Source organism: Chamaea fasciata, unplaced genomic scaffold, assembly GCF_029207755.1.
Source record: "Chamaea fasciata isolate MVZ Bird 193981 ecotype frontalis unplaced genomic scaffold, bChaFas1.0.hap1 SCAF_46, whole genome shotgun sequence".
Taxonomy (NCBI): Eukaryota; Metazoa; Chordata; class Aves; order Passeriformes; family Sylviidae; genus Chamaea; species Chamaea fasciata.
The window spans coordinates 479,271-504,737 of NW_027094131.1; the positions used below are offsets into that span (position 1 = coordinate 479,271).

Sequence of the window (25,467 nt, forward strand, 5' to 3'; positions counted from 1 at the left end):
GGTTCGGGGTGAGGAGTTTGGCCGGGTTCGGGGCGAGTTTGGGCGGGTTCGGGGTGAATTTGGGCGGCTTTGGGGCGCTGCGGTCGTTCCGGGACTGCCCCGGTGCATCGGCGCCTTTTCGCGTCCGCGGGATGCTCGTCCCTGCACGGCCACCGTCCAGCCAGGATGGCGGCGCGCGGCCGCACGGCGGAAGGCAGCACGCAAGCGCGCGGGGCGGGGGGCGCGGCCCAAGATGGCGGCGCCCTGAGCGGCCCGGCCGAGACATGGCGGCGCCGGGAGAGGCGCCGGGAGAGGCGCTCCGGGCCGTGCTGCGGCCCAGCGGGGCCCTCCCGGCCGAGGCGCTCCCGGTGCGCGGCTACGACTTCTCGGGCGGCGCGGACCACGCGGCGCTGCTCCGCTCCTTCCGCACCACCGGCTTCCAGGCCACGAGCTTCGCGCAGGCGGTGGCCGAGATCCGGCGGATGGTGCGGCCCAGGCCCGGGGGGAGGGTCACGCCGGGAGGGTGAGGCGGGTCCCGGCCCGGCGTGACCCCCCCGGTGTCCCCGCAGATCGCGGCCAAGCTGGAGCCGCTGAGCGCGGAGCAGCGGGAGCGAGCGGCCATGGCCGGGCCGCGGCCGCCCTCGGGCTGCACCGTTTTCCTGGGCTTCACCTCCAACCTGGTCAGCTCCGGCGTCAGGGAGAGCATCCGCTACCTGGTGCAGCGCGGAATGGTGACAGGGGACACGGGGGGACACGGGGGGACACGGGGGGACACGGAGACACCGGGGGAACAGTGACGGCATCTGCCACCTCGAACAGCGCTGAATGGTGACAGGGGGACAGAGGACACGGTGACAGCATTCGATACCTCGAGCAGCGGGGAATGGGGCCAGCAGGGACAGGGGACAGTGTGGGGACACCTGAGAACGGCCCAGGGGCCCGGGGACGGTGTGGGGACAGTGAGAGTGGCGTGGGGACATCGAGCACCTCAGGCAGTCGCGGGGTCCGCTGTCCCCCTGCCCCATCGCCAGGAGCCCGTGGGTGTCCCCAGGAGCCCGTGGGTGTCCCCAGGAGCCCCGGGGTGTCCCCAGGAGCCCCGGGGTGTCCCCAGGAGCCCGTGGGTGTCCCCAGGAGCCTGCAGGGTGTCCCCAGGAGCCCGTGGGTGTCCCCAGGAGCCCTCGGGTGTCCCCAGGAGCCTGCAGGGTGTCCCCAGGAGCCCCGGGGTGTCCCCAGGAGCCCGTGGGTGTCCCCAGGAGCCCCGGGGTGTCCCCAGGAGCCCTCGGGTGTCCCCAGGAGCCCCGGGGTGTCCCCAGGAGCCCGTGGGTGTCCCCAGGAGCCCCGGGGTGTCCCCAGGAGCCTGCAGGGTGTCCCCAGGAGCCCGTGGGTGTCCCCAGGAGCCCTCGGGTGTCCCCAGGAGCCTGCAGGGCGTCCCCAGGAGCCCGTGGGTGTCCCCAGGAGCCCCGGGGTGTCCCCAGGAGCCCCGGGGTGTCCCCAGGAGCCCTCGGGTGTCCCCAGGAGCCCCGGGGTGTCCCCAGGAGCCCGTGGGTGTCCCCAGGAGCCCCGGGGTGTCCCCAGGAGCCTGCAGGGTGTCCCCAGGAGCCCGTGGGTGTCCCCAGGAGCCCTCGGGTGTCCCCAGGAGCCTGCAGGGCGTCCCCAGGAGCCCGTGGGTGTCCCCAGGAGCCCCGGGGTGTCCCCAGGAGCCCCGGGGTGTCCCCAGGAGCCCTTGGGTGTCCCCAGGAGCCCCGGGGTGTCCCCAGGAGCCCGTGGGTGTCCCCAGGAGCCCGTGGGTGTCCCCAGGAGCCCCGGGGTGTCCCCAGGAGCCCCGGGGTGTCCCCAGGAGCCTGCAGGGTGTCCCCAGGAGCCCTCGGGTGTCCCCAGGAGCCCGTGGGTGTCCCCAGGAGCCCTCGGGTGTCCCCAGGAGCCCCGGGGTGTCCCCAGGAGCCCGTGGGTGTCCCCAGGAGCCCCGGGGTGTCCCCAGGAGCCCGTGGGTGTCCCCAGGAGCCCTCGGGGGGTCCCCAGGAGCCCGTGGGTGTCCCCAGGAGCCCCGGGGTGTCCCCAGGAGCCCGTGGGTGTCCCCAGGAGCCTGCAGGGTGTCCCCAGGAGCCCTCGGGTGTCCCCAGGAGCCCCGGGGTGTCCCCAGGAGCCCGTGGGTGTCCCCAGGAGCCCCGGGGTGTCCCCAGGAGCCCTTGGGTGTCCCCAGGAGCCCCGGGGTGTCCCCAGGAGCCCGTGGGTGTCCCCAGGAGCCCCGGGGTGTCCCCAGGAGCCTGCAGGGTGTCCCCAGGAGCCCTCGGGGGGTCCCCAGGAGCCCCGGGGTGTCCCCAGGGGTTGGGGGCTCAGGGGGGCACACCCAGGGGTCCCTGAGGTGCTGACCCCGCCCTGGGCAGGTGGACGTGCTGGTGACCACGGCCGGGGGCGTGGAGGAGGACCTGATCAAGTGCCTGGCGCCCACCTACATCGGGGACTTTCACCTGCGGGGCCGCGACCTGCGGGAGAACGGCATTAACAGGTGAGCACGAGGGGCTGGGGCCACCCTGGGGACACCTTGGGGTCATCTCGGGGTCACCTCGGGGTCTCTCAGGATCGGGAACCTGCTGGTGCCCAACGACAACTACTGCAAGTTCGAGGACTGGCTGATGCCCATCTTGGAGCGGATGGTGGATGAGCAGGACACGCAGGTGAGGGCGGGGACCCCCACCTGGGACCCCGCAGTGCTGCAGGGGCCTTAGGGGGTCTCTGGACACCTGGGTGGGGGTTTGGGGGTCCCTGGACACCGGGGTGGTGGTTTGGGGGTCCCTGAACACCAGGGTGGGGATTGGGGGGTCCCTGGACACCTGGGGTGGGGTTTGGAGGGTCCCTGGACATCTGAGTGGGGGTTTGGAGGGTCCCTGAACACCTGGGAAGATGGTTTGGGGGTCTCTGGACACCTGGGTTGGGGTTTGGGGGGTCCCTGGACACCTGGGTGGGGATTTAGGGGTCCCTGGACACCTGGGGTGATGGTTTGGTGGGGGTCCCTGGACACCTGGGTGATGGTTTGGGGGTCGCTGGACACCGGGGTGATGGTTTGGGGGTCCCTGGGCCCCCCTGGCCGGGGCTTCTGAGCCGGGTCCCCGCAGGGCGTGCGGTGGACACCGTCCCGGATGATCGCCCGGCTGGGCAAGGAGATCAACAACCCAGAGTCCATTTGTTACTGGGCCCAGAAGGTATTGGGGGCACTGGGGGGCACTGGGGGGGTCACCACGGGCGCCACCGGCTGTCACCGTGTCCCTCCCGCAGAACAACATCCCGGTGCTGAGCCCGGCGCTCACCGACGGCTCCCTGGGGGACATGATCTTCTTCCACTCCTACAAACGCCCGGGGCTGGTGCTGGACATCGTGGAGGGTGAGCGTCCCCCCGGGGGGCCCCGGGGGATTTGGGGTGCTCCCAGGGGGGCCCTGACCCGCCCTGTGCCCACAGACCTGCGCCTCATCAACACCCAGGCCATCTTCGCCCGCAAGACCGGTATGATCATCCTGGGCGGGGGCCTGGTCAAGCACCACATCGCCAACGCCAACCTGATGGTGAGGGGACCCCGGGAGGGGTTGGGGACCCCGGGTGGGGATTGGGGACCCCGGGAGGGGATTGGGGACCCCAGGAGAGGATTAGGGAGCCCGGGAGGGGCTGGGGACCCCCGGGAGGGGATTGGGGACCCCGGGAGGGGATTGGGGACCCCCGGGAGGGGATTGGGGACCCCGGGAGGGAATTGGGGACGCCCGGGAGGGGATTGGGGACCCCGGGAGGGGATTGGGGACCCCGGGAGGGGATTGGGGACCCCCGGGAGGGGATTGGGGACCCCGGGAGGGAATTGGGGACCCCGGGAGGGGCTGGGGGCTCACCCTGTGTCCCCCGCGGCAGCGCAACGGCGCAGATTTCTCCGTCTACGTCAACACGGCGCAGGAGTTCGACGGCTCCGACTCAGGCGCGCGGCCGGACGAGGCCGTGTCCTGGGGCAAGATCCGCGTGGACGCCACCCCCGTCAAGGTGGGGGGGCCCCCCGGGGGGCTGAGGGGGGATTTGGGGAGCCTGGGGTGGGGGCTCTAAGCCCCCAGACTGAGCCCCCTGCCCTGGGCCAGGTCTACGCCGACGCCTCGCTCGTGTTCCCGCTGCTGGTGGCCGAGACGTTCGCCCAGAGCGCCGACGCCTTCCCGGTGCCCGCGGGGACCCCCCAGGACTGAGGGACCCCCAAAGTCTGAGGGACCCCCGGTGCCGACAGGGACCCCAAAGCCTGCGGGACCCCAACGCCTGCACGAGACCCCCGGGGCTCAGGTTTGGGGGGGCTGAGCCCCCGCTGTGCAGGGGCTCCCGGCCCAGTGCTGCCCACAGTGTGGGGGACAGTGGGGTGAGTCCCCCTGGGAGGAACAGGGGCCCCCCACACCTGCACCCCCGTGTCTGTCCGTGTGTCCCCCCCGTCCCCAGCCCCTCTCCCTGCCTGTCCTGCCCTCCCCAGCGCTTGTGTTTATTTATTCCAGCCCCCAATAAAGCACGACAGGGTCTCCGCTCGGTGTTTATTGTTGCTGTCACCGGGGTCCCCCCTCAGGTGCCGGGGTCCCCCTCGGGCTGGAAGGTGTCCTCGCGCCACAGCGTCACCTGGCCCTGGGTGGCCACCAGCAGGCAGGGCAGGCGCGGGTGGAAGGCCAGCGACTGCACCACGCCCTGGCCCACGGGCAGGCTGAGCGCCAGCGAACCCTGGGGGGACACCGGGGCTCAGGGAGGGCCGGGGGTGTCCCCAAACCGCCCCCCAGGGACCCCCCCTCACCTCCAGCAGGTCCCAGAAGTAGACGTGGCCGTCCTCGGAGGCGCAGCCCACGTGCGTGTCCTGCTCATTGAGGACGCAGTCCAGCCTGTACGTGGTGCTGCGGTGCCCCGTGTACCTGGGGAGGGGGCACGGGGTGAGCCGGGGGTCCCCCAAAGCCCCCCGAGAGCACGGGGACTTGGGGGGCTCCTACTCGCCCAGCAGCTCCCCGGTGTCCTTGTCCAGGAGCCGCAGCGTGGAGTCCAGGCTGGCGGCCAGCACGCACTGCCCGTCCTTGCTGAAGCACACGCTGGTGATGGGGCCTGGGGGGGCACGCGGGGGGTTTGGCGGGGTCCCGCGGAGCCCCCCCGGCTCTGGCAGCCCCCCCGGGGGGGGTCTCACTCACTGCCGATGTAGTCGGAGTAGAGCTGCCCCGTGCGGAGGTCGTAGCGCCGGACCCGCCCGTCGACGGAGCTGCGGGGAGGGGAAGGTTTAGGGGGTCCCCAATCCCGGGGGGGCCCCCGGTGCTGGGGGGCTCGTCCCTCACCCCGTCAGGATCTCGTGGGCCGAGAGCTTCACGCTGGAGATGCCGTCCTTGGCCTCGTCCAGCACCTGGATGGGGTCGGGGCGGCGGGAGCGGCAGTCCCAGCACCGCACCGTGGAGTCAATGGAGCCTGGGGGGAAAGGGGGGCTTCAGGGGGGAAAAAGAGGGGGAACAGGGCGGGAAAAGGGGGTGCAGGGGTGTCCGGGGCTTGCAGGGTGTCCCCGAAACCACCCTCTCACCAGACACGATGACTGTGGCTTCCTGGTTGAACTGGACGCAGTTCACCTTCTGTGGGTAAAGCAGGGAGGGAATCGGTGTCCCGACCCGCACGCAGGACCCCAAATCCCCCTCCCCAAATCCCACCGCCGGCCCCTCCTCACCCCGGCGTGTCCCCGGTACTTGCGGACCACCTGCCCCGTGGTCACGTCCCAGAGCGCCACGGCCTTGTCGGCGCTGCCCGAGCAGATCTGGCTGTTGTCGAAGGACCTGCGGGGGGGTCCCGTGAGCTCGGCGGGGATTCCCCGCGGCGGGGAGGGGTCCCCGGGGCCGCTCCTTACCCCGCGGCGTCCAGCACCTCGTAGCCGTGGCCCTGGTAGGTGCGCAGGGCCGTGCCCTTGTGCGGGTTCCAGAGCTTCAGCGTCTTGTCGCTGCCGCACGTCAGGCAGTAATTCCCGTCGGCTGCCGGGGAGAACGGGCGTGATCGCGGGACCCCCAAACCGGCACCCCCTGCCCGGGACACGGGCTGATCCCGGGACCCCCTGCCCGGGACACGGGCTGATCGCGGGACCCCCAAACCGGCACCCCCTGCCCGGGACACGGGCCGATCCCCGGGACCCCCCGCCCGGTTCCCAGCCTCCATCCCCGGGTCCCCCGTTTCCCCCCCGTTCCCTCCCGGTCCCCCCGGTTCTCCCCGGCCTCACCGTTGAAGCGGGCGGCCCGCACCGCTCCCTGCCCGCACTGCAGGGTCTGCACCCGCTGCCGAGGCAGCTCGGGCCGGGCGGGCCGCGGCCTCGGGAACGCCATGGCGGGCCCGGGGATGGGACCGGCGGCCGGGCCCCTTCCGGCGGCGGCGGAAGAGGCGGCGGAGGCGGCGGGGCCATGGCGGACCCGCGGAGACCCGGCAAGGTGGCCAGGTGGGGACCGCGGGGACAGACCCGGCGGGACCGGGAGAAGGGAGCGGGGAGGGACCGGCGGAACCGGGCAGAGACCGGGGACATCCGCGGGGGTCCCGGTCCTGAGGGAGCCGCCGTCCCCCCGCCAGGTACAAGCCCCCGGCCACCGAGACCAACCCGGCGCTGGAAGACCCGACCCCCGACTACATGAACCTGCTGGGGATGGTGTTCAGCATGTGCGGGCTCATGCTCAAGGTGCGGCACGGGGGGCGCCGGGATCGGCCCCGGGCGCTGTGCTGAGGGGGATTCGGGGCAGGGAGGATCAGGGACATCCATGCCCGGAGAGACTCTCCGGAGGTCTCCTGCCCATCCCGGGGGTCTCCAGGGCACCTCGGGGGTCTCACGGCGCTGTCCCGGGGCTCCCCCAGCTCAAGTGGTGCGCCTGGATCGCCGTTTACTGCTCCTTCATCAGCTTCGCCAACTCGCGCAGCTCCGAGGACACCAAGCAGATGATGAGCAGCTTCATGTGAGTGCCGGGGGGTCCTGGGGGGTCCCGGACCGCGTTTGGGGCGTCTCTGACAGCTGTCTGTGCCCTCGCAGGCTCTCCATCTCGGCCGTGGTCATGTCCTACCTGCAGAACCCCCAGCCCATGTCCCCGCCGTGGTGACGGGGATGGGGGGGCCCCGCGGGGTCAATAAAAGGGGGTCCTGGCACCGCTGTGGTTTGTCTGTACCTCGACAGGGGACGGGGGAGCCCCTCGGGAGAGGGAGGAACGGGGAGAGGGGAGTCCTGGGGGGCTCTGAGGGGACTGGGGCGGTCTGAAGGGACTCGGAGGGTCTGAGGGGACTCGGGGGGCCTGAGGGGACTCGGGGTCTCTGAGGGGACTCGGAGGGTCTGAGGGGACTCGGGGGGCCTGAGGGGACTCGGGGGCTCTGAGGGGGCTCGCCGTGGGCGGGGCCCCAGGAGCCGCGACCGTTCATTGGCCGCTGGTCGTTTCCCGCCGTTGCCAGCGCCCTCGCATGGAGCTGTCAATCACGACCCCTCCTCCTCATTGGCTCATGTCCGTTGTCGTTCCTGCATCCCTCCCCGCGCTCTGCCCTTTCGTTCCGCCCCTGAGGGCAGATGCGGCGAATCAGAGCGCGAGGCGCGGCCCCGGCGCCTTTTCCCGGCCCCCCATTGGCTGCCGCAAGAGCGGCGGGGGGGCGGGGGTGTGGCCCGAGTCGAGCCCGCGTGTCATGTGAGGGCGCGGTCACGTGAGCGCGGGCGGGTGTCATGGCGGTGCCCGGGGCGGCGGCGCTGCCGCTGCTGCTGCTCCTGAGCGGGGCGGCCGCGGGCTGCGGGTACCAGGTGGGTCCGGGGGGCCCGGGAGGGACGGGCTGGGGGCACCGGGAGGGACTGGGGATACTGGGATGGGCTGGGGACACTGGGACAGCCGGGAGGGCACCGGGACGTCCCGGACAACGGGAACTGGGGTAGGCTGGGGTCACCAGGAGGGGCCGAGGGTACGGCGGGGTGACTTCGGGAAAGGGGAACTGGGAGAACTGGTGGCGCTTGGGTGGACTGGGGCCACTGGGGAAAGGGGAACTGCGGCCACTGGGCCAGCTGCAACCGCTTCCGGAGCCCAACGGTCCCCCCGGGGCAGCGGAGGGGGTCCCGGGGGTGATCGGGGTATCCCCGGGGATGCCGCGGCCCAGCCCGGTCCGAACCCCCCGAACCCCCGCAGTCGTGTCCCCCGACCCGGCCGGACATGCTGAACGTGCACCTGGTGCCGCACACGCACGACGACGTGGGCTGGCTCAAGACGGTGGATCAGTACTACTATGGGGGTGCGTGGGGACACCGGGGACACCGGGGGGAGAGGGGACGCCCCCGAGGCCGCTGTGCAGGTGGCGGCCCTGTCACCTGAGGGAGGGACGCGTGGCAGGGGGTGGCCAAGGGACGCTGAGTGACACCGATGGCCCCGCGGCTGCCCTTTGTCACCGTGGCTCGGTCACGTGGCGCCTGGTGCCTGTCCCCACTGATGGCACCTCCCAGATCCCCCTCGGGGCTGCCTACAGATGTTCCCAGGATGTCACTGTGCCCCCAGTCCCGAGTGTCCCCGTGCCAGGGGTTTGGGGTGACCGGTGCCCCCCGTGTCCCCAGTCCTGGGTGTCCCTGTGCCCCCAGTCCCAAGTGTCCCTGTTCCAGGGTTTGGGGTGACCAGTGCCTGGGTTTGGGGTGACCTGTCTCCCTGCGTCAGGAATTTGGGTTTTGGGGTGACCTGTCCCCCTGTGTCCGTGTTCCAGGGGTTTGGGGTTCGGGTTTTGGGGTGATGTGTCCCCCGGTGCCCGGGATTTGCAGTTTTGGGGTTTGGGCTTTGGGGTGACGTGCCCCCCGCGCCCCAGTACGGAACCAGGAGCAGCACGCCGGGGTGCAGTACATCCTGGACTCGGTGGTGGCCCAGCTGGCCGCACACCCCGCCCGGCGCTTCGTCTACGCCGAGGTGGCCTTCCTGGCACGGTGGTGGCAGCAGCAGGACACGGCCACGCGCCGGCTGGTGACAGAGCTGGTGCAGCAGGGTACGGGGGCTGGGGGACTGGGAGGGGCTGGGGGGCACTGGGAGGGACATTGGGGGCAATAAAAGGGACATTGGGGGTACTGGGAGGGACTGGGGGGACTAAAAGGGACATTGGGGGGACCCTGGAGACACTGGGAGGATCGCGGGGGGCACTGCAGGACACTGAAAGGGACCATGGGTGACACCAGGCTGGGGGACTCAGGGCTCTCTGTGACCCTGGGGTGTCCCCTCAGGGGTTGTTTGGGGCGTCCCCTGGGGGGTTCTGGGGCATCCCCTGAGGGGTTTTGGAGCGTCCCCTGAGGGGTGTTTTGGGGTATTTTGGGGCGTCCCCTGAGGGGTTTTGGGGCCCTGCCCGTCCCTTCCAGGCCGGCTGGAGTTCGTGGGGGGCGGCTGGTGCATGAGCGACGAGGCCACGGCACACTACGGTGCGGCCCTGGAGCAGCTGGGGCTAGGCCGGCGCCTCCTGCGCCGCCTCTTCGGGGCCTGCGGGACCCCGCGCGTGGCCTGGCAGATCGACCCCTTCGGCCACGCCCGCGACCTGGCCGCCACCTTCGCCCAGGTGGGGCGCCCGGGGGGGACCCCTGTGGGCGTCACCGGGGCTGCCTGGGGGTCCCCAAATCAGCTTTAGGATCCCAGACCTGTCTGTGTGTCCCCAAATCATCCCTGGGCACCCCCGGGGCTGGCTGGGGGTCCCCAGATCAACCTTGGGTGTCACTGGGGCAGGTTGGGGGTCCCCAAATCACCCTCGGGATCCCCAAACCCTCCCCTGCAGCCCCAAAACCCTCCCTGGCACTCCCACCCTCCTCAGCACCCCCAAACTCCCCTTTGGCATTCCCAACGACCCCCCCCCCCGTGTCCCCAGTCAGACCCCCTGACCCCAATGACCCCCCCCGACCCCGGTGCCCTCCAGGTGGGCTGTGACGGGGTTTTGGGGCTCCCCTGACCCCGGTGCCCCCCAGGTGGGCTATGACGGGCTGTTCCTGGGCCGTGTGGACCACCAGGACAAGCGGGCGCGGCTGCAGCGCCGGGAGCTGGAGCTGCTCTGGAGGGGCAGCACGAGCCTGGAGCCCCCCCGGGCCGACATCTTCACCGGTGACCGCCCGGGGCCCCCAGGCTGACCCCCCAAACTGACCCCCCGGAACCCCCTGCCAGTGACCTCTCAGGGTCCCCAAAGACCCCTGTCCCCTCTCCTCCCTTCCCAAGGCTTTGTCCCTTGTCCCCTCCCAGGGGGTTCCCAGCCCCTCCCTCCTGTCCCCATCGTGTCCCCGTGCCCTCCCTCCTGTCCCCATCCATGTCACTCCCAGTGTCCCCAACCCCTCCCTCCTGTCCCCATCGTGCCCCCCTCCCTTTTCTCCTGCTTTGTCCCATCCCAGCTGTGCCCCCAGCCCTGTCCGCTGTCCCCCCGGGGCCGTGGTGGCCGGGGAGGTGACAGCGCTGTCCCCAGGGATCCTGCCCAACATGTACAACCCCCCCACGGGGCTGTGCTGGGACCAGCTCTGCTCCGACCCCCCCGTGGTGGACGGGGACGGCCCCGAGCGCAACGTGGACGCCGTGGTCACCTCCTTCCTGCAGGCCGCCCACAGCCAGGTCCTGCCAGGGGACACGGGGGCCGGGACCCCCGGGGGGGACAGCTGGGGGGGCCTGACGGTGTGGGGGCTCCTGTGCCCCCGGGGTGGGCGTCCCAAGGGTCCCTGTCCCCTGGGGTGGAGGGAATAGGAGTCCCTGTCCCCTGGGACAGGGTTCCCGGGTGTCCCTGGGTGTCCCTGGGTGTCTCCGGGTGTCCCTGACCCCCAGGATGGGATTCCTGAGTGTCCCCGGGTGTCCCTGGGATGCGGTTCCCAGGTGTCCCCGGGTGTCCCCGTGCCCCGGGGGGGGTCCCGAGCCGTGTCCCCCCGCCCCCAGGCCCAGCAGTACCGCACCAACCACATCCTGATGACCATGGGCTCCGACTTCCACTACGAGAACGCTCACCTGTGGTTCAAGAACCTGGACAAGCTCATCGTCCACACCAACGCCCGGGTGAGGGGCTGTCCCCAGGGCCCCCTGGTGTCCCCAGAGCCCCTCCCTGACCCCCCGTGTGTCCCCAGCAAGCCAACGGCAGCCGCGTCCACGCCCTGTACTCCACCCCCTCATGTTACCTGCGGGAGCTGCACCGGGCCAACCTCACCTGGTGAGGGGGGACAGGGGCGGGGCGGAGGGGCGGGACAGACGGACAGATGGACAGACGGACAGCTGGGGTGTCCCGCAGGCCCCTGAAGACGGATGATTTCTTCCCCTACTCGGACGGGCCCCACCAGTTCTGGACCGGCTACTTCAGCAGCCGCCCGGCGCTCAAGGGCTACGAGCGGCTCAGCAGCGGCTTCCTGCAGGTGGGGGCACCTGGGTGCAGGTGGGGGGCACCTGGGGACCCCTCCAGGCTCTGGGGCACCCCTCAGACACCAATCCCCCGCCCAGGTCTGCAGCCAGCTGGAAGCCCTGGCCGGGCCCTCGGTGCGGGGCGGTCCCTACGGCCCTGGGGACAGCTCAGTACTCCGTGAGTCCCTGGGGGACACCTGGAGGGACACCTGGAGGGACGTCTGGGGACCCTCTGACGCCCCTGAACCCCCGTTTTGCCCCCCCAAGGCGAGGCCGTGGCCGTGGCCCAGCACCACGACGCCGTGGCCGGCACCGAGAGGCAGCACGTGGCCAACGACTACGCCCGGCAGCTGGCCAGGGGCTGGGACAGCTGCCAGGTGAGCCCCTCACACACCTGCCCAGAGGGTCCGGGGGGGCGGTTTGGGGCCGGGGGTGACCCGGTGACCCCTCCCCAACCTGCGGCCACCCCCGGCAGGTGCTGGTGGCCAATGCCCTGTCCCTGCTGGGGGGCACCAAGGCGCCCTTCGAGTTCTGCAACGGCCTCAACGTCAGCGTGTGCCCTCTCAGCGAGACCTCCCCGCACGTGAGCACCTGGGGGGCTTTGTGGGGGGTTCCGGGGCTCCCCAGGGGCTGACCCCGTCCCCCCACAACGTGCGACCCCCTCCCCAGTTCACAGTGATCCTGTACAACCCCCTGGCCTGGCCCGTGGCCTGGCCCGTGCGCCTGCCGGTCAAGGGCAGCTCCTACGCCGTGAGTGACCCCCAGGGCCGGCCCGTGGCCAGCCAGGTGAGCCTGGGCTCCCTTTTCCCCCCAAACCCTCCCCATGACCCTCCTGTGACCCCCCAAACTCCCCCATGACCCCCCGTGACCCCAACCTGTCCCCTGGCCCAGGTGGTCCCAGTGTCAGGTGTGACCCAGCGGCTGCGGGGCGGCGCCGGGGGGGCCCCGGGGGAGCTCCTGTTCCAGGCCCGGGCCCCCCCCTTGGGCTTCAGCACCTTTGAGGTGAAGCAGGTGAGCCCGGGGGGGCCCCGGGAGCCCCCCAGGTGGTCCTCGGGGGACCTGGAGCCGTGGATCGAGAACGAGGTGAGGGGACAGCGGGGAGGGGCGTGGCTCTGGGGGCTTGCTGGGCGGGGGGGTGAGGCCCAGCTCCCAATTCAACCAGTTTGGGGGTGACTGGGTGGCCTTGGGGGGGCTGAGCAGCCTCTGTCTCCCCCCCCGCCCAGCACCTGCGTGTCCTGTTTGACCCCGTCACCGGGCACCTGCGCGAGATCCAGAACCTGGCCCGGGGCTTCTCCCTGCCCGTCTTCCAGAGCTTTTACTGGTGAGTCTGGGGGCGTTTCTGGGGAGGCTCTCGGCCGGGGGGGACCCCCCTGAGCTCCCGTGGCCCCCCAGGTACAACGCCAGCACCGGGGACGGGCAGAGCCCCCAGGCCTCGGGCGCCTACATCTTCCGCCCCAACGGCTCCACGCCCTTCCCCGTGGCCGAACGCGCCGCCACGCACCTGCTCAAGGTGGGCAGGGGTCCGGGGGGGTCCCCGGGGGTCCGCGGGGTGTCCCCACGTTGCTGAGTGTCCCTGTGTCCCCCCAGACCGCGGTGGTGCAGGAGCTGCACCAGAACTTCTCGGCGTGGTGCTCGCAGGTGCTGCGGCTGCGCCCGGGGCAGCCTTACCTGGAGCTGGAGTGGACCCTGGGGCCCATCCCCGTGGCGTGAGTTTGGGGAGGGGTCTGGGGGGTCCCGGGACCCCCGAGGGGACCCCCCAGGTGACAGGGACGTGTGTCCGCCCCCCACGCAGGGACGAGCTGGGCAAGGAGGTGATCAGCCGGTTCCAGACGCCGCTGCGCACGGCCGGGCGCTTCTACACCGACTCCAACGGACGCCAGGTGCTGGAGCGCAGGTGAGGGGGCTCAGGTGACCCCCCCCAGGGGCTCAGTTGACCCCCAGGACCCCCCGTGACCCCCCCCTGCCCTGGGCACCCCCAGGCGTGACTACCGGCCCACTTGGAACCTGAGCCAGAGCGAGCCCGTGGCAGGGAATTATTACCCCGTGAACACCCGGATCTTCATCAAGGTACCGGGGCTGGACACACCTGGACACACCTGGGGTTGGGCAGGGCACACCTGGACACACCTGGACACACCTGGACACACCCAGGGCTGGGCTGGGCACACCTCAGGCTGGGCTGGGCACACCTGGACACACCTGGACACACCCAGGGCTGGGCTGGGCACACCTGGAACTGGGCAGAGCATACATGGGGCTGGGCAGAGCACACCTGGGGCTGGGCTGGGCACACCTGGGCCCTGCCTCACGCCCCTCACACCTGTCCCCGTCACACCTGGGCAGGACCAGAAGGTGCAGCTGACGGTGCTGACGGATCGGTCCCAGGGCGGCAGCAGCGTCCTGGACGGGTCCCTGGAGCTCATGGTGAGCTTGGGACGCCCAGGTGGGGACACACCCCGCGGGAGGGGACACCCGTGACATCACCTGTGCCGCCAGGTGCACCGGCGGCTGCTCAGGGACGACGGGCGGGGCCTGGCGGAGGCACTGGACGAGCCCGGGCAGGACGGGCGGGGCCTGGTGGTGCGGGGCCGGCACCTGGTGCTGCTGGAGCCGGCGGCGGCCGCGGCCGACCTGCACCGGCCACGCGCACAGGAGATGGTCACGCCCCCCTACCTGGTGCTGGCGCCGGGCCCAGGGCCTCACCTGCGCGAGGTGAGCGGGGAGGGGCTGAGGGGTCACCTGTGAGCGGGGACGGGCTGTGGGGTCACCTGTGCCAGGTGTGTGGGGAGGGACCTCCCGGCTCACCTGCCCCAGGTGCGCGGGGCAGGGTCTCCCGGCTCACCTGCCCTCCCCGCAGTTCTCGGGGCTGCGCCGGGCGCTGCCCCCCAACCTGCACGTGCTGTCGGTGGAGCCGCGGGGTGCCGGGACGCTCCTGCTGCGCCTGGAGCACCTGTTCGAGCGCGGGGAGAGCCGCAACGGCTCCCAGCCCGTCACCGTGGACCTGACGGTCAGCGCCGGGCCTGGGGACACTGCCAGGGCCTAGCCCTGTTTTGGGGGTCCTGGGGACACTGCCAGGGGGGTCCCTGCCCTGTTTTGGGGGGGTCCTGAGGTTGCTCCGGGGGGTCTGGGTTGGCTCCTGGGGTGGGTTGGGGAGGGTCTCTGACAGCCCCCCCAGTCCAGGTGGTCTCTGGGGTTTTTGGGGAGGCTCTGGGGGTCTCTGACAGCCCCCCCACCCCCAGACCCTTTTCTCGGCCTTTACCATCACCTCGGTGCGGGAGATGGCGCTGGGGGGGGACGTGCCCCTGGACAGCGTGTCCCGCCTGCTCTGGAACACACCCACAGGTACCGGGGGGCTCAGGGGCCTCGGGGGGGTCCCGGGGGTCCCAGCCCCCCCTGACGGCCCCCACCGCCTCCCAGGGATCCCCAAACCGCGGCCAGTGCCCCCCCTGGACCCGCGGAGCGTGCGGCTGGAGCCGATGGAGATCCGGACCTTCCTGGCCTCGGTGCAGTACTGAAGGCCCGGGGTGGGGCTGGGGGGGCCCCGGGACAGCCCCCCACCCCAATAAAAGCGCACTCAGACCCCCCGAGTCGTGTCAGGCATGGTTTAATGGGGGGCGGCTGGGGGGAGCTCGTGGGAGTAGCAGCACTGCTCACCGTGGGGACAGGTGCCCTGTGGGGGGACAACAGGGGGAGCTGGGACCTGCCCCAGGAGCCCCCCAGTGCGTTCACAGACCCCCCCTTATCCCTGGACATCTCCCCGAATTCCCAGACCCCTCCCAGAATTCCCACCACCCCCTCCCTATTCCCAACCCCACTTTTGTTTCATTTCCCCAAAACTTTTCTCCCTTTCGTTTCCCGACTTCTCCCACGTTCTTGGATGCTCCCTTTACCCCCAGACCCCCCCTGCCCATTTCGGGGATCCCCCCGTGTTTTGGGGACCCTCCCCCCGTGTTTCGGGGCCCCCTCCCACCTCCTTGAAGCGTTTGCAGGGGAATTGTTTCAGCCCGGCCTCGTCCGGGCGCTGCCTCCGCTTGTTCTGGAGCCGCTCCCGCTTCTCCTGCAGGGAGGGGGCCACGCCCCCCCTGGAGAGGCCGGGAATGAGCCGGGGATCCCCCTCGGGAAGGGGAGAGGGCGGGGGGGTCTCCCCCACAAAGGATGGAGCTGGGGGCTCACCCCTTCTCCTGTTCTAGGGGAGTTCATGCCCCACCCTGAGCAAAAAATGGGGGGAACGACCCCCTTGGGAAGGGTGGGGGGCACCCGGACCCCCCCAGGCCTCACCCAGGCTTGGCCCTGGCCTTGGGACCCCAAAAGGCCTCGGGGTTCTCGGGGAATCGCTTCAGGCCGCGCTTCCTCGAGCTGGGGTTGGCGTCCTCATGGAGAGCGAAGGAAGCCTGGAGCCTGGGGGGGTACAGGGGGGGTCAGGGGGGGCTCTGGGGGGCTCTGGGTTCCCCCCACCCCACTCCACCCCACCCCGGGGGTCCTACGTGGGCTCCACCGAGAGGATGCGGGCGGCCGGGCTGGAGTCCGGGAGGCGCTCCAGCTTCACCGGGTGGAGCTTGGCCTGGGGAGAAATGGGAGAAGTGGGAAAAGGGTGGGAAAAGGGGAAAGGGTGGGCAAAGGGGGGGCTCCGGGCAGCCCCGGGCACGGGGAGGGGTCCCCGAGTCCCCTCCTCACCCAGCAGCGCATGACATCCCAGAGCGCGGCCGGCGGCGCGTCCGTCTTGACGGCGTTCCGGCAGGCGTGGGACAGCGACACCCGGAACCCCGCGTGCAGCAGGGCCGACCTGGGGGACAGCGGGGTTGGGGGGCCCCGGGAGGGTGTGGGGGGCCGGGCCGGAGCTTTGGGGGGTCCCTGAAAGGGTTTGGGGGGCCAGGACAAGGGTTTGGGGGACCAGGATGGGGGTTTGTGGGTCCTTGAAGAGGTCAGGGGGTCCCTGAAGGGGTCGTGGGGATCCCTGAGGGGGTCATGTGGGTCCCTGAAGTGGTTTGTGGGGGTCCCTGAGGGTTTGGGGGATCCCTGGAGGGGTTTGGGGGATCCCTGGAGGGGTTTGGGGGATCCCTGGAGGGGTCTGGGGTTCTGGGGCTCCCCGGGGGCCCCTACCTGAGCTGCAGCAGGGACGGCGTGTTGCTGCGGATGGTGCTGCTCAGCCCGTCCAGGGTGTAGTACAGGGGGACGTCGCTCAGCTCCTGCCCCACGGGCGGCCCCACAGTCACCGCCGGCCCCACAGCCGGGCTGTCCCCGCCCCTGCCCGCCCCGGGCCGTCCCCAGTGTCACCTCGGCGATGACGCTGAGCATCCCCCGCAGCCGCGGCTCCGTCTGGAAGCGCCCGGGGCTCCTCTCCAGCGCCGCCAGAACCCGCTCCACAAAGGCGGGGTCGTGCAGGGGCTCTGCCCACACCGGGCCGCCCACCTGGCGAGGGGACAAGAGGCGGTTCAGGGCCCCGGCTGCGCTGCCCAGGTGCAGGGCAGCGGGGGCGCCGCACTCACCTGGTGGCGGTGCTGGCAGAACTCGCAGGTGGGGCCCACGGGCGGCCCCGTGGCCGCGCTGTACTTGAACCTGGGGGGAACAAGGGCGGTCAGAGCCCCCCCAGAGGCTGCTGGGGACCCTCCGGGGGTTTCGGGGAGCCCCCGGCTCTCCCGGGGGGGCCGTACCCGCTGCCGTGGCTGGTGGCCCGGCCCAGGCGCTGCAGGTGGTGGGAGCCGCAGCCCACGCAGTGGAACACCAGCGCCTGTTTGCTGCGGGGAAACCGGGGTCAGGGCGGGTCTGGGGGGCCACAGAGACCCCCAAAACCCCCCCGGGGACCCCCCAGCTCACCTGGCCGAGGCCTTGACCTTGGCCTGGCCCGTGAAGACCCGGACGAAGACGCGCACGTAGAAGTCGGCGCTGACCGAGAGCAGCGGCACCACAAAGCGCTGGTAGCAGTTGGCGCGGAGATCGAGGCTGTGCAGGATGATCCGCAGGGCCTGGACGGGGACGGGGGGGACACGGGGACGTGAGACACCCCCCCGAGCCCTCCCCGGGGCAGGGGACACCCCCAGCACTGACCATCTCGTGGCAGAACTTGCCCTTGAGGGACACGGCGCCGTATTTGCTGTAGCAGGTCTCGGCGCTGTTCCCGGCCATCACCGCCATGTCCGTGCAGGTCACGCACAGCAGCCCTGGGGGGACAGGGCCGGGGGGGCTCAGGGGGGCTCAGGGGGGCCGGGGGGGGCTGGGGGACCCCCGGAGCCCCCCCAGACTCACCCCCCTCGCTCACGGCCTGCACGGCCGCGTCCAGGAAGGGTGCGGGGCTCCCGTAGGGGTCCAGGTCAATGACGTCGAATGGCTCCCGCTCGGCTTTGCTCTGGTACATCAGCATCCTGGGGGGGCATGGGGGGGACCCCCGGGGCCCTCAGCACTGCCTTGGGGACCCCAACACACCCCTGGGGACCCCAACACACCCCTGGGGACCCCAACATCCCCCTGGGGACCCCAACACACCCCTGGGGACCCCAACATCCCCCTGGGGACCCCCAACACACCACTGGTGAACCCCAACACCCTTGGGGACCCCAAACTGGGGCAGGAGCTGTCGGGGTGCTCCCCCCCTCCCCTGGGGACACTCTGGGGTCCCCAATGCAGCCCCAGAGCCCCGGGCGGGGCCGGGGGGTCCCGGGGGTACCTGGCGTCGGCCAGGCGCGGCGTGACGAGCTCCCCGACGCCGTTGCGGGCCACGTTGCGGGCCATGAGGGCGGCGGCGCGCGGGGACGAGTCGCTGGCCACCACGGCCCGGAGCCCCGGCACCTCCCGGGCGAAGCGCACCGAGCGCAGCCCCGAGGCCGCCAGCGCCTCCAGCACCCGCAGACCCCCCTGGGGGCACACCGGGGGTCAGGGGGGCTCGGGTCCGCCAAATCCCGGGGGGGCACGGGGGTCCCCACGGGGCCCTCAGCACCCCCACAGGGACCCCAACGCCCCCACGGGACCCCAACGCCCCACTGGGACCCTCAACACTCCCCCGGGGACCCCAATACCCCCACGGGACCCCAATACCCCCCGGGGACCCCAATACCCCCCGGGGACCCCAATACCCCCCTGGGACCCCAACACCCCCACGGGACCCCAGCGCCCCCCGGGGACCCCAACACCCCCCGGGGACCCCAATACCCCCCTGGGACCCCAACACCCCCCGGGGACCCCAATGCCCCCCTGGGACCCCAACACCCCCCCGAGACCCTCAGCACCCCCCTGGGGACCCCAACGCCCCCACGGGGACCCCAAAACCCCCCTGGGGCCCTCAGCACCCCCTGGGGACCCTCAGACCCCCAGAACCACCCCCCGCACCCCCCCCACACCTCACAGGGCTCCCCCGGCCGCGCCGCCCGAGCAGGGGGATCCTCCCCGGGGTTGGGGCTGTCCCCCGAATCCTCCTCGCCGGGAAGGACGACTGGAAGAGAGGAGGGGGCTGAGGGACCCCCGAAATGGGGCCTGGGGGTGGGGGGGGATGGGGGGAGCCCCCCGAAGCCGCCGTACCCCGAATCCCTTTGGGGCGCAGCTGGAGCCGGGCGAACTCGGTCAGGACGGCGCAGCTGGGGAGGGGAGGGGGCGTCAGGGACCCCCCGAGCTGGGGGGGGACACCCGAAAACCCCCCCAGGCCCTCTGGGGCATCGCAGAGCCCCCCGGGATCACCCCAGAGCCCCCCAAATCCTCCCGGAGTAACACGAGGGTCACCCCAGGATTCTCCGGAGCCCCCCAGATTCCTCCCTGGCCCCCCCACGGCCTTCTCAGCCCCCCCCAAACCCTCCCGTGACCCCCCGAGCCCCCCCCCCCCGGGCCCCCGGCTCACGTCAGGTCCCGGTTGAAGCCCTGCACGGGGTTGTAGAAAACCTCGTTGGCGCTGGGGAAGACGATGGTGGCGCGGCCCTCGGTGATCAGCGTCTCGCCGGTGCCGGGGGGGCTCCCCTCGTTCTGGGGGGGTCCGGCCGAGCCCTCCGGGGGTCCCGCCGAGCCGTTGGGGGAAGCGCCGTCCATGGCGGGGGGCACCAGGGGGGCTCTGCAGAGGGTCCGGAGAGCTGCGGGACGGGCGGGGGGGGTGAGGCACGGGAGGCGAACACGGGACCCCCCGGTGAGAACGGGGAGACCCCCGGTGGCACCGCGGCCCCCTCGCCCCGGCACGTGGCCGGGGGGCCGAACCCCGCTCCCTGCGGCTCCCGCCCCGGTGTTCCCCCGTGTCCCCCGGGCCCTTCTCCTTGTCCCCCCGTGTCCCCTCGTGTTCCCCCGTGTCCCCGCGTGTCACCCCCCCGCTCACCCGCGCGCGCCGCCCCGCGCATCCCCTCACATGGGCGCCGCCATGTCCCGCCGGTCACGTGGCGCCGGCGACCGCGCAGGGTCGCAAAACCTCCGCCCGCCGCTCAAAAACGCGATCCCGCGGGGGAGCCCTGCCGGCAGCGCGGCGAGCAGCCGATCCCGCCGCTCCTAACCCGCGGGGCGCGCTGGGTCAGGGACCGGCGCGTTATTCCGCGCGTTCCCCGCGTGTTTCGGCGTCCCCGGGATCCCCGGCCCCGCGCAGGCAGCGGCGGGTGGATGATTCGGCGCTCGGCTGGTCGCGCAGGCGCGGGCGGCGCGCTCGGCGCTCGGCCGGTCGCCCCTGCCGCACAATGAATGGCCGCTGAGCGCGGCGGCACCGGGAGCGGCTCCGGGAGCGGCCGCGGCCCCAGCGCAGCGCCCCCGGCCCCCGGTAAGGCGGGGACCCCCCGGCCCCGCCCCACGCCCGCCCCCCGCCCCCCCCGCCCCGCTTCCCCGGCGCCGCTTCCTTCCCCCGGGCCGGGCCCCGTGATCCCCCCCCCCCCCGCCCGTTCCCCCGGGCCTGCGGCGCCTCCCGCCCCCCCCGCGCTGGGGATCCCCCGGTTTCCCCCCCCGGGATGTTGCTCCCGGTGCTGGGGGGGCTGCTGTGTCCGTGCCCCCCGTGCCGGGGTTGGGGTCCCCCCGTTGCAGCCCCCCCTGGGTTGGGGATTTAACGACCCTGCCCCAAAATTTGGGGTCCCCCCCGTTGTCACCTCGGAGGGTTCGGGGGTCCGCCCCCCTCCCCCGCTTGGGACTGGGGGTCTCCTCTGTCCCCAGGCCGGGGGCTGGGGTCCCTTTTGGTGACCCCCCCGTGTTTTGGGATCCCTCTGCCCCTCTCCCCCCCCCCGGAGTTGGGGCTCCCCGGAATTTGGAGGATCGCACCCGTTTCCCCCCTGAGGGCTGGGGGGTCTCCCCGTGTCCCCCCCGGGCCCGGGTCGGCCTTGGGGGCTCCTTTCTCCCCCAAATGGGGGGTGTCTCCCTGGGTCTCCCCCCAAAATGGGGGGTCCCCGTGTCCCTCACACCCTGGGGGGTCCCAGGCCCGGCCTATCCCCCCTATGTCCCAGGGCTGGGGACCTCCCAGAGCCCCCCTGGTCTTGGCAGGGACCCCCCCCCCGGTCCCCCCGGTTCTGGGAGGGGTCGAGGGGAGGATTTGGGGTGGCCTCGGGGGAGGATTTGGGGTGACCCCGGTTTGGGGGCTTTGTTTGACCTCTGTCTTTGCTCTGTTCTGTGTCCCGTCCCCTTTTCTCTGTCCTGTCCCCTCCGTGTCCCTGCCCCATCGCTGGTGTCCCTGTCCCTTCGTGCCCCCCCCGTTCCTTGTGTCCATCCCCGTGTCCCTGTCCCCCTGTGCCCACAACCCTGTCCCTGGTGTCCCCCATGCCCTGTGCCCCCGTCCCCCCCTCCCAATGTCCCCTGTCCCCGCATGTCCCCCGTGTCCCTGTGCCCCTCTCCCCGTAACCCTGTCCCCACATGTCTCCTGTGCCCCCCCCCACACCCCCTGTCCCTCCCTGCCTGGTGTCCCCTGTCCCCACGTGTCCTCCGTGTTCCTGGCACCCCCTCCCCATGCCCCCTGTCCCTCCCTGCCTTGTGTCCCTGCCCGGTGTCCCCTGTACCTCCCTGTGCCCCCCTCCCCACGCTCCCTGTCCCCATAACCCTTTCCCTGGCGTCCCCCATGCTCTGTGCCCCTGTCCCCACGCGTCCCCGCCGCCCCCGGCCCCGCAGGCCCCCCCCGGCCCCCGCCATGGCGCAGACGCTGCAGATGGAGATCCCCAACTTCGGGAACAGCATCCTGGAGTGCCTGAACGAGCAGCGCCTGCAGGGGCTCTTCTGCGACGTCTCGGTGGTGGTCAAGGGCCACGCCTTCAAGGCGCACCGGGCCGTGCTGGCCGCCAGCAGCTCCTACTTCCGAGACCTGTTCCACAGCTCCAAGAGCGCCGTGGTGGAGCTGCCGGCCGCCGTGCAGCCCCAGTCCTTCCAGCAGATCCTCAGCTTCTGCTACACCGGCCGCCTCAGCATGAACGTGGGCGACCAGTTCCTGCTGATGTACACGGCGGGCTTCCTGCAGATCCAGGAGATCATGGAGAAGGGCACCGAGTTCTTCCTCAAGGTCAGCTCGCCCAGCTGCGACTCGCAGGGGCTGCACGGCGACGACACGCCGGGCTCGGAGCCGCAGAGCCCGGTGGCGCAGACCTCGGGGGCGCCGGGCTGGGCGCTGCCGTTGGTGTCGCGGGTCAAGACGGAGCAGGGCGAGCCCGACGGCGTGCAGTGCACCTTCGTGGTCAAGCGCCTGTGGGACGGCGCCCCCAAGGACACCGGCGGCAACGGCAGCCGCAAAATGGCCAAATTCTCCGAGGCGGCGCCGCGCCCCCCGCAGCCGCCCGGGAACGCCCCCGGCGCCGCCGCCGGGGCCGCCGCCGGGACCGCCGCTGCCGCCCCGGCCCCCGCGCCCGCCCCCGCGCCCGGCGCGGCCGCGGATCAGACCAGCCCCGGCGGCACCTCCAGCGCCTACACCAGCGACAGCCCCGGCTCCTTCCACAACGAGGAGGACGAGGAGGAGGACGCGGGCGAGGAAGGCTCGGACGAGCAGTACCGGCAGATCTGTAACATGTACACCATGTACAGCATGATGAACGTGGGGCCCGCAGGTGAGGCCAGGGCCCCCCCCCGGCCCGCTCTGGGGGGGCGACATTTGGGGACAGGAATACGGCTCTGGGGGTGTGGTCGCCAGAGACCCCGCCCCTTTCGAGGCGTGGTCACGGTGTGCGGGTGTGGCCTGGTGGGGAGCCGAGTGTGACCCCCCCCCAGAGTGACACCCCAAGTTTCAAGGTGGGACCCCCCCCTCACCACCACAGCGTCCCCCCCAGACCCTCCTTGTCCCCTGGGGCCCCTCGGGGGTGACCCCGGGAGGAGCTGACCCTCCCCGCGGGCGGGGCGGGGCGGGGCGGGCAGGACCCCACGACCCACCCGTGACCCCCCGTGCCCCCCCAGCCGCGGAGAAGGTGGAGGCGCTGCCCGAGCAGCCGCCCCCGGAGCCGCGGGCCCGCGCCCGCCTGCGCCAGGACCTGGCGTCGCTGCCGGCCGAGCTCGTCACCCAGATCGGCAACCGCTGCCACCCCAAGCTCTACGACGAGGGGGACCCCGCCGAGAAGCTGGAGCTCGTCACCGGTACCAGGGCGGGCGGGGAGGGCTGTAGGGGGATCCCCGCGGGGGTTTTGGGGCCCCGCTGACCCCCCCGCGCCCCCTCCGCAGGCACCAACGTGTACATCACGCGGGCGCAGCTGATGAACTGCCACGTCAGCGCGGGCACGCGGCACAAGGTGCTGCTGCGCCGCCTCCTCGCCTCCTTCTTCGACCGGTGAGCGGCCCGGGGGTCCCCCCGCCCTGAATCGGAGGGTGGAAGGGGTTTTTGGGGGCGGGGGGGGGCTCAGCTCAGGTTTTGTTCCCTCCCAGGAACACGCTGGCCAACAGCTGCGGGACCGGGATCCGCTCGTCCACCAATGATCCCAGCAGGAAGCCGCTGGACAGCCGGGTGCTGCACGCTGTCAAGTGTGAGTGGGGGGCTCGAGGGGACCCCCGGGGGAATGGGGGGCTCCGGCACGGAATGAGGGGCTCGGGGTCTGGGGGACAGGGGGTAAAGGGGGACATCAGAGAGGTGATAGAACGGGACAAGAGTGACCTCAGGGAGGGGATGGTGGGACCCCCAGAATGAGGGGCCTGGGGGACATGCTGGGGGGAGCAGGGGACAGGGGACAGTGGGAAATGGGGGGCAGAGGGGGGCCCCAGAGAGGGGATGAGATGGGACATCAGGGAGGGGACACAGAGGGGCACTGAAGGCGACCCCAACCCACATTTCCCACCCAAACCTCTCCCCGGGACCCCAGACAGACTCGGGGTGCCCTGAACCCCCCTTCACCCCGCCCTGACGCGTCCCCCTCCCCAGTTTACTGCCAGAACTTCGCCCCCAACTTCAAGGAGAGCGAGATGAACGCCATCGCGGCTGACATGTGCACCAACGCGCGGCGCGTGGTGCGCAAGAGTTGGATCCCCAAGCTGAAGCTGCTCATGGCCGAGGGTGACTCCTACACCTCCTTTATCAACGACACCGGCAAGCTGGAGCCCGACATCATGGGCCCCGAGCCCCCCTTCGAGGCGGGGGGCCCCGAGCCCGAGGGGGGCCCCGCAGGGGAGGGGCTGCAGTGACCCCCCGAGCCCCCCCCGGGGACCCCCTGCCCCACGGTGGGGAGGGGAGGCTGCGCTGGGGAGGGGGAGGGCGCTCAGCCCTAAACTGGGGGATCCCCCCCTCCCCCCAGGAATAGGGAGCCCTCCAGAGAGGGTCACCCCCCAGTGAGGGTGTAGGGACCCCCCCCAGGGGCAGGGGTCCCCCCCAGCGAGGACCCCATGAGGATGAAGGGAACCCCCGCCTGGGGACCCCCCCAACGAAGGGGCAGGATCCCACCAGTGAGGGACCCACGTGGTTTAGGGACCCCCCCCCACCCCAGACGGGCACCCCCAGGGGCAGGGACCCCCCCCGTGGGGCAGGGACCCCACAGCGAGGCCCTGGGGGGTCCTGTCCCTGTCCCCCCCCCAGGATTTGGGGTTTGGGGGGGGGCGGCGGCGTCTCGGCACAAGCGCAGCTGCCCCCCCCAGCATTCGGGGGGGGGGCTGGAGGGGGGGTCTTTGGGGTCTTGTGCCCCCCCCCCCAGGGCCCCCCCGTGCACCCCCCGTTCCCCTCCAGGGTCGCTGTCCCTGCAGGCACCCGCATGTGTGTCCCCCCCGTGTCCCCTCTGTCCCATGTCCCCCCCCCCAGTGATCCCCATCGCTCTGGGCAGCCCCCCTGGCCCCCCCCGCATGTGTCCCCCTGTGTCCCCCCCTCTCCCCGGGGCCGGAGTGTCCCCAGGTGACCTGTGACCCCCCCCAGGTCACCAGTCCGTGTGTGTCCCCAGGTGTGCGTGTTTGCCCCGTCACAAAGGGAGGTGTCACCTGTCTGTGTGTCCCCCCCCCAAAGGAGCCAAGACTGCCAAACTGGGAGGGGGGGGACCCTTTATCGGCCCCCCCCACCCTGGGGTCTGTCCTCGAGGGGGGGGAACACCTGTGTGTGTGACCTGGGGGGGGACAGGGACACCCTGGGTGGGGTCTCACCTGTGCGGGGGGCCCCAGAGGGGGGTGGGGGACACGGGGACCCCCCCCTCCCCTCCCTAGGGCTTCGTTCCGGCTTCACTCCAAAGGGGAAACTGAGGCACGGTTTGGTGGTGACCCCCCCGTCCCGTTCCGGCTGGGAGCGGGGGGGTCACCGGGAGCCTCCCCCCTCCCGCTCAGCCCGGGGGGGCCGGGGGTGTCCCCAGGTTGTCCCCAGGTGTCCCCACTGCCCCCTCCCCCAGGTCTCCTGACGTTTGGTCAAGTGCCTTACCTGCCCCTCCCCCGGGCGCCCTCCGCGTCTCCGCTGCCCCCCCCCGGGCCCCCCTTCCCCCCCGGCACGGGATGGGGGCACAGGGACCCCCCCCAAAGCCCCCCAGCCCCTTCCCCTCTCCCCGTGCCTCAGTTTCCCCTTTTCCTGCCGGCCTCACCTGCCCGAGGTGTGGGGTGGGGGGGCTGTCCCTGCTGTCCCCCCCTCCAGCCCTCCCCCAAAAGCGGGGTCCCGCTCTTTGTTGGCGCCCCCTCCCCTCTCTTTGCTGTACAGAAGGGGGGGGGCCCGGCGGCGGCTCGGCAGCATGGACCCCCCCCGTGCTTGCGCTTCCCCCGCCCCCCGGGGACCCCCCAGTGTCTGTCCTGTGTAATGAAGTGCCAAGACCACCCCCCCCTCCCTCCCGGACCCCCCCCCCTCACCCCCCAGGGGCC

At 72.1% G+C, this 25,467-nt stretch overlaps 6 protein-coding genes across 9 annotated transcripts; 4 read left to right on the top strand and 2 right to left on the bottom strand.

Annotated features, from left to right (window-relative positions):
• Positions 1–222: 222 nt before the first annotated feature.
• On the top strand, positions 223–4,512 carry DHPS (deoxyhypusine synthase). Of its 2 annotated transcripts, none has more exons than XM_066207714.1 (9): positions 223–464; positions 549–710; positions 2,364–2,485; positions 2,558–2,654; positions 3,093–3,179; positions 3,253–3,358; positions 3,434–3,537; positions 3,872–3,997; positions 4,090–4,512. In XM_066207714.1, the coding sequence occupies exons 1-9, from the start codon at positions 264–266 to the stop codon at positions 4,189–4,191; spliced, it is 1,107 nt and encodes a 368-aa protein (XP_066063811.1). In that variant the 5' UTR covers positions 223–263; the 3' UTR covers positions 4,192–4,512. The 2 variants fall into 2 exon arrangements, with proteins under 2 accessions (XP_066063811.1, XP_066063812.1); XM_066207715.1 differs by having other exon boundaries at positions 549–659.
• On the bottom strand, positions 4,508–6,315 carry WDR83 (WD repeat domain 83). Its single transcript, XM_066207723.1, has 9 exons — positions 6,213–6,315; positions 5,850–5,970; positions 5,673–5,778; positions 5,532–5,580; positions 5,296–5,422; positions 5,155–5,222; positions 4,963–5,071; positions 4,773–4,887; positions 4,508–4,702 (listed from the first exon to the last, which is right to left on the bottom strand). Exons 1-9 carry the CDS (start codon positions 6,313–6,315, stop codon positions 4,550–4,552), a joined length of 951 nt encoding a protein of 316 aa, XP_066063820.1. The 3' UTR covers positions 4,508–4,549.
• A 19-nt stretch (positions 6,316–6,334) lies between these two features.
• On the top strand, positions 6,335–7,117 carry WDR83OS (WD repeat domain 83 opposite strand). The gene is made up of 4 exons (XM_066207730.1): positions 6,335–6,425; positions 6,554–6,659; positions 6,833–6,930; positions 7,005–7,117. Exons 1-4 carry the CDS (start codon positions 6,391–6,393, stop codon positions 7,069–7,071), a joined length of 306 nt encoding a protein of 101 aa, XP_066063827.1. The 5' UTR covers positions 6,335–6,390; the 3' UTR covers positions 7,072–7,117.
• A 528-nt stretch (positions 7,118–7,645) lies between these two features.
• On the top strand, positions 7,646–14,900 carry MAN2B1 (mannosidase alpha class 2B member 1). 3 transcript variants are annotated; one of them, XM_066207662.1, is made up of 24 exons: positions 7,646–7,751; positions 8,128–8,230; positions 8,789–8,962; positions 9,327–9,520; positions 9,921–10,053; positions 10,406–10,548; positions 10,864–10,980; positions 11,049–11,131; positions 11,210–11,330; positions 11,416–11,494; positions 11,584–11,693; positions 11,792–11,899; positions 11,986–12,102; positions 12,208–12,399; positions 12,540–12,637; positions 12,709–12,826; positions 12,904–13,022; positions 13,109–13,210; positions 13,296–13,383; positions 13,660–13,740; positions 13,813–14,028; positions 14,174–14,323; positions 14,556–14,658; positions 14,734–14,900. In XM_066207662.1, the coding sequence occupies exons 1-24, from the start codon at positions 7,677–7,679 to the stop codon at positions 14,829–14,831; spliced, it is 2,922 nt and encodes a 973-aa protein (XP_066063759.1). In that variant the 5' UTR covers positions 7,646–7,676; the 3' UTR covers positions 14,832–14,900. The 3 variants fall into 3 exon arrangements, with proteins under 3 accessions (XP_066063759.1, XP_066063760.1, XP_066063761.1); XM_066207664.1 differs by lacking the exon at positions 7,646–7,751 and having other exon boundaries at positions 8,194–8,230; positions 8,848–8,962; XM_066207663.1 differs by lacking the exons at positions 7,646–7,751; positions 9,921–10,053 and having other exon boundaries at positions 7,961–8,230.
• Positions 14,893–19,684, bottom strand: TRMT1 (tRNA methyltransferase 1). The gene is made up of 17 exons (XM_066207693.1): positions 19,601–19,684; positions 19,139–19,364; positions 18,826–18,881; positions 18,648–18,739; positions 17,978–18,165; positions 17,560–17,675; positions 17,362–17,474; positions 17,131–17,279; positions 16,968–17,051; positions 16,803–16,872; positions 16,591–16,725; positions 16,417–16,502; positions 15,991–16,099; positions 15,801–15,877; positions 15,595–15,714; positions 15,287–15,398; positions 14,893–14,986 (listed from the first exon to the last, which is right to left on the bottom strand). The coding sequence occupies exons 1-17, from the start codon at positions 19,620–19,622 to the stop codon at positions 14,921–14,923; spliced, it is 1,821 nt and encodes a 606-aa protein (XP_066063790.1). The 5' UTR covers positions 19,623–19,684; the 3' UTR covers positions 14,893–14,920.
• Positions 19,685–19,954: 270 nt separating this feature from the next.
• On the top strand, positions 19,955–24,970 carry NACC1 (nucleus accumbens associated 1). Its single transcript, XM_066207697.1, has 6 exons — positions 19,955–20,029; positions 21,355–22,277; positions 22,621–22,797; positions 22,882–22,987; positions 23,083–23,180; positions 23,573–24,970. The coding sequence occupies exons 2-6, from the start codon at positions 21,374–21,376 to the stop codon at positions 23,830–23,832; spliced, it is 1,545 nt and encodes a 514-aa protein (XP_066063794.1). The 5' UTR covers positions 19,955–20,029; positions 21,355–21,373; the 3' UTR covers positions 23,833–24,970.
• The last annotated feature ends 497 nt before the right edge of the window (positions 24,971–25,467 follow it).

What these genes read in the sequence shown, in the direction of transcription:
- WDR83 (XM_066207723.1), bottom strand. Translation starts at nt 6,315, where the DNA reads ATGGCGTTCCCGAGGCCGCGGCCCGCCCGGCCCGAGCTGCCTCGGCAG. An exon ending in GAGGTGCTGGACGCCGCGGG is followed by an intron (nt 5,779 to 5,849) that starts GTAAGGAGCGGC and finishes ACCCCCCCGCAG; the next exon opens with GTCCTTCGACAACAGCCAGA. An exon ending in CTACTCCGACTACATCGGCA is followed by an intron (nt 5,072 to 5,154) that starts GTGAGTGAGACC and finishes GTGCCCCCCCAG; the next exon opens with GCCCCATCACCAGCGTGTGC.
- TRMT1 (XM_066207693.1), bottom strand. Translation starts at nt 19,622, where the DNA reads ATGCGCGGGGCGGCGCGCGCGG. An exon ending in GCAGGCCGTGAGCGAGGGGG is followed by an intron (nt 17,475 to 17,559) that starts GTGAGTCTGGGG and finishes CTGTCCCCCCAG; the next exon opens with GGCTGCTGTGCGTGACCTGC. An exon ending in GGGATGTCATGCGCTGCTGG is followed by an intron (nt 15,878 to 15,990) that starts GTGAGGAGGGGA and finishes ATTTCTCCCCAG; the next exon opens with GCCAAGCTCCACCCGGTGAA.
- WDR83OS (XM_066207730.1), top strand. Translation starts at nt 6,391, where the DNA reads ATGGCGGACCCGCGGAGACCCGGCAAGGTGGCCAG. An exon ending in AGACCCGGCAAGGTGGCCAG is followed by an intron (nt 6,426 to 6,553) that starts GTGGGGACCGCG and finishes TCCCCCCGCCAG; the next exon opens with GTACAAGCCCCCGGCCACCG. An exon ending in CAGATGATGAGCAGCTTCAT is followed by an intron (nt 6,931 to 7,004) that starts GTGAGTGCCGGG and finishes GTGCCCTCGCAG; the next exon opens with GCTCTCCATCTCGGCCGTGG.
- MAN2B1 (XM_066207662.1), top strand. Translation starts at nt 7,677, where the DNA reads ATGGCGGTGCCCGGGGCGGCGGCGCTGCCGCTGCTGCTGCTCCTGAGC. An exon ending in TGGGGACAGCTCAGTACTCC is followed by an intron (nt 11,495 to 11,583) that starts GTGAGTCCCTGG and finishes TGCCCCCCCAAG; the next exon opens with GCGAGGCCGTGGCCGTGGCC. An exon ending in ACGGGTCCCTGGAGCTCATG is followed by an intron (nt 13,741 to 13,812) that starts GTGAGCTTGGGA and finishes CTGTGCCGCCAG; the next exon opens with GTGCACCGGCGGCTGCTCAG.
- NACC1 (XM_066207697.1), top strand. Translation starts at nt 21,374, where the DNA reads ATGGCGCAGACGCTGCAGATGGAGATCCCCAACTTCGGGAACAGCATC. An exon ending in GATGAACGTGGGGCCCGCAG is followed by an intron (nt 22,278 to 22,620) that starts GTGAGGCCAGGG and finishes GTGCCCCCCCAG; the next exon opens with CCGCGGAGAAGGTGGAGGCG. An exon ending in GGTGCTGCACGCTGTCAAGT is followed by an intron (nt 23,181 to 23,572) that starts GTGAGTGGGGGG and finishes CCCCCTCCCCAG; the next exon opens with TTTACTGCCAGAACTTCGCC.
- DHPS (XM_066207714.1), top strand. Translation starts at nt 264, where the DNA reads ATGGCGGCGCCGGGAGAGGCGCCGGGAGAGGCGCTCCGGGCCGTGCTG. An exon ending in CGGGAGAACGGCATTAACAG is followed by an intron (nt 2,486 to 2,557) that starts GTGAGCACGAGG and finishes GGGGTCTCTCAG; the next exon opens with GATCGGGAACCTGCTGGTGC. An exon ending in TCGCCAACGCCAACCTGATG is followed by an intron (nt 3,538 to 3,871) that starts GTGAGGGGACCC and finishes CCCCCGCGGCAG; the next exon opens with CGCAACGGCGCAGATTTCTC.